This window comes from Elephantulus edwardii, unplaced genomic scaffold (genome assembly GCF_000299155.1).
Source record: "Elephantulus edwardii isolate Elephantulus edwardi_28Jun2011 unplaced genomic scaffold, EleEdw1.0 scaffold00091, whole genome shotgun sequence".
NCBI classification, from domain to species: Eukaryota; Metazoa; Chordata; class Mammalia; order Macroscelidea; family Macroscelididae; genus Elephantulus; species Elephantulus edwardii.
The window spans coordinates 5,810,068-5,813,760 of NW_006399841.1; the positions used below are offsets into that span (position 1 = coordinate 5,810,068).

At 49.8% G+C, this 3,693-nt stretch overlaps 1 protein-coding gene across 1 annotated transcript in view; it reads left to right on the forward strand.

The window, feature by feature from the left end:
• Positions 1-587, forward strand: part of LOC102845592 (putative uncharacterized protein UNQ6490/PRO21339-like) — a 1,270-nt gene extending 683 nt beyond the window's left edge. The window contains 2 exon segments of the mRNA XM_006890663.1: positions 76-265; positions 268-587. Coding sequence (XP_006890725.1) covers positions 76-265; positions 268-587 — 510 coding nt within the window.
• Positions 588-3,693: the final 3,106 nt, after the last annotated feature.

Here is a 3,693-nt window from a genome sequence, read left to right on the forward strand (position 1 = left end):
CTTCTCCCCGGCTCAGCCGCGCCGGAGCGCGGGGCTGCAGGTCCCCGCGGGCCTCTCTGAATTATTCATCGGCAGGAAGATATTAGATGTACCCGCTCCCCGCTCCGCGCGGGCCGTCGTGCAATGCTATCCGGGCTCCGCGCGCGCCACGCGCCCCTCCTCCTCAAGTCCGTCCTCTCTGAAACCTTGGCAGCCAAGAGGGATCACATTTCCTTTGTCATCGGGCCATTTCGCCCTCGCCTTGGTCCCCCCTCCGATCCCGAGCCGTGGGGACTCGGCTCCTCCCGGGCGCGCTGGGCTCACTGGACGCGGCACCGGCCTCGCGCGCCGAGCTCTGGAGCCGCGTGGCCCAGGATGCCGGCCAGCGCCCGCGTCATCTTCCTTCTGCACCGAGTGGCCGAGCGGGACTCGGGTGGCCCCGCGCGCTGCGCCCTCCGGGCTGGGGTCCTGCGGCGCCCGGCCTCCTGGGGCTCTCGCAGCACCCCCCAACGCGGGCCTCGTGCGCGCGCACCCCCTTTCTCTGCTTTGCCGCCTCTTCCTCCGTCACCACCTCCTCCTCCTCTCTGGACGCCGGTTATTGGGACTGATCGGAATTCGGAATCCTTTTAATCTCCAAAGGAGCAAACTCACTTCCGCCCGCGTGCGGGGAGGGGGCTCGCGGAGGAGCGGGGGAGGGGGCTGCCGGCAAACAGGAAACATTAGCCCTCGCTGCGCGGTCGCTTTTGTGTGCGCCCTCCTCCCCCGACCTCCTCCCTCCTCCGGCCGCTCGGGGGATGACCGCCCCCCGGGCTCCAGAGTGACGACCTTTGAAACCCTCCGAGCAGGGAGAGGAGAGCGACTCTTCCGTTTATTTAAAAAAAAAAAAAAAAACACCCCAAAAGGAAAGATTTCATTCTGAATCCTGACCCCACCGGGGCCGATGGTCCCCGCCCGGGAGATCTCTGGGGTTTCGCTCCAGCATTTTCTTTTTCTTTTTTTATGTTTGCGTCAAGGCTCAGGCTAGCCGTGATCAACACAAAAACACCCCTCCGTGGTGTGTAGGATCAAGCGTATCTGAACTCTGCTTCAGCGGAAGGGTGGGTTGGCGCGTTTAAACTGGGAAGGGGGCAGCTGTTAAGAGCGCGCGCGGGGAGCGAGGTGAGATGGCCCCTCGGCCATCTGGGTGGTGCCAGGCTGCCTGGGGGGCGGGGGGGGAGAGGAACTTGAGAGGCTGTAGAAAGATCCTGCCTTGGAGGGCCGAGAAGTCGCTGACCAGGCTTGTGGCTATCTGGCCTGGAGTAAACATGCAGAATCTTTCGCCCCCGTCCCTACGTTGTCATGGTGTAAATGGCATCTTGGGTTGTACTAACAGTCACATAGCCCAGTGCTACATAGAGCGACCTAAAAGACTCAGACACATCTTGTGGGGAGAAAGAAGATAGACACAAAGGGTACTCCATTTACAGGAAAGTCTAAAAGCCAAACCAGCCTGAGGATAGAAAGAGTCTCCTTGGGGTGATGGGGTATTGATCCGCAAAGGTCGGGAAGGAGCCGTGGACTCATGACATACAGATTCATGGGTAATGTGCATTTGTGAGAACTTGAAAAGTCCGCTGGTTAAAACCTACGGTGTGTAAAGTACACTTCAGGTAAGGGGATGAACAAAACACCTCAGTGTCAGACCTGAGTAACCAAGCCTGGATCCTGAGTGTGGATGAACAGAAGACAAAAAAAAATGAGCTTCCACACTGAAGACGTTCCCAGCGCCGCCTCTGCTTCTGCGAACTGAAATTCAGTGGGTTTTCCAGAGTAAAATCAACCTGGAAGCAGCCCTTAAATCACCCCAGGTGGACAAATTTGTTGAAGGCCCAGGAAGCTTCCTAACGACCCCGGGAGAAAAACCAATCGGGGGGTTGAGAGTGTATGCGGGAGGTGTGCTGAAGAGTGATTTTTTTTACCCAGAGTGACCCAGTCTAACCGAGGAGAAAATTATTCCATTGAGTTTTCTAGGATGCAAATGGTCACCTCCCCACTCCCACCAAGAGCCACTGAGTAGGTTTGAACAGCCAACCTTTGAATTATTAGCCAGGTTCACCATGGTGCCAAATGGACTCCTTGACAATCCCTGGGGAAGCATAAATCCTCTGCTGCCCTTAGGAGTTTTCAGAGCAAAACACACACACTGGGTGTTTACTCGCTATAAATATTGTGTGAAGGATGGAATCTCACCTACAGCCAACAGAAGTGTGTTTCTTGCGTTATAATTTTGTGTTCCACTTGGAAACACAGACACACCCTCATGGATTTTCTCCCACTCTGGCCTGCTCCAGAGGTGTTTAGTGTATTTCTTGCATTTGTTTCTTTGCCTTTCCTTCATTGTTTTTCATTCTCTCTCTCTCCACCTCACCCCCTCTAAACAATAACAAGAGGAAAACAGATGGGAAAGAGAATTGACAGAAGGAAAATGGCCCCAGACCTGCTGTCTCCTTCTTTATTCGACCCCACCCATCAGGACCTAAAAAAGATTTTTTTTAAATTTCACAACTATCCTCCTGATCTTAAAGACTCCACGAGGTCTTGGAAAATCCACCAAACCCTTCACGGAGCAGTAGGAAGACTCAGACCACTGTTGATGGGCCAGTTTCCTGGGGACAATTGTGCAGGATAAAGGGGGGGGGAAGGGTTTGATTTCTCTTTAAAAAGTAGATTCTCTTTCTCTTCTTGAATACACCGGACATTGACTGGGAGCTGAACTGTAATGCAAATAGAAAAATTAGCACATTCCTAATTTCTGTGAAGGCTTAATTACCCACCAGTTGGTAGGAAAGAAGGAACTGTTTAAGTCAACACCTTCAACCTTAATTATATGAAACAACAGTTACCATGATTGTTAAGTAGGAAGTCTAGTGATGAAAATTAAATTAGAACTAACTTCTAAGAAAGTGATAGATCATATCCATGAGAGGAGCCAGGTTTATATCTAGAAGAATGGCCAAAGACATGATTCCTTTATTATAAACAACATTGCCACTGCTGTCCCAGCTAATAAACACTCTTTTGAAGCAAGAGACGGTCACCCAAGCCTCTAATAGTGTTTTCTCTAATAGTCTAACATTAGAAATCGAGTATATATATATATATGCTTTCTCAAATCCTAAAAGCAGGTCACCTTATATTTTAATAAGGAATTTTTTTAAGGAATAAACAGCTTTGAAATTATATGTATTGGAGATGTGTGCTGTTAAGTACATTTGCATTAAATTTCCATTAAGAATTCATGTTTAAACATACTTGGTTTTCAAAAAGGGCTTAAGACCTGCAATTTTGCAATCCCTATGCAAGTTCTGGTGAAAATGGCCCTTCTCACCCACATTTTAACAAGATCCCTGGCTCCATCCAGTTGCCAGGTGGAAGAGGAAATCCATCCTGGGATGTTTAGCACATTTCATTCTGAATCCCCCTGAGACGATGCCACAGGGAAGCTGGCAGCAACACAGTTGTAAACTATTATGAACTGGTTGTAGTTCTCAGCCACTAAATACTGAGGTGGTTTGTTATAAAAGAGTGGCTAAGGAGAACCTCCCCACTCCAGCCTATCTTACCTTCTTCCACATTCATGTCCTTAAGCTTCTTCCTTTAAAGCAACAACGAAAACGGTTTAATTGAGGCATAATATGTAGTGAATAAACTACACATTTTTTATATCTTTTTCCA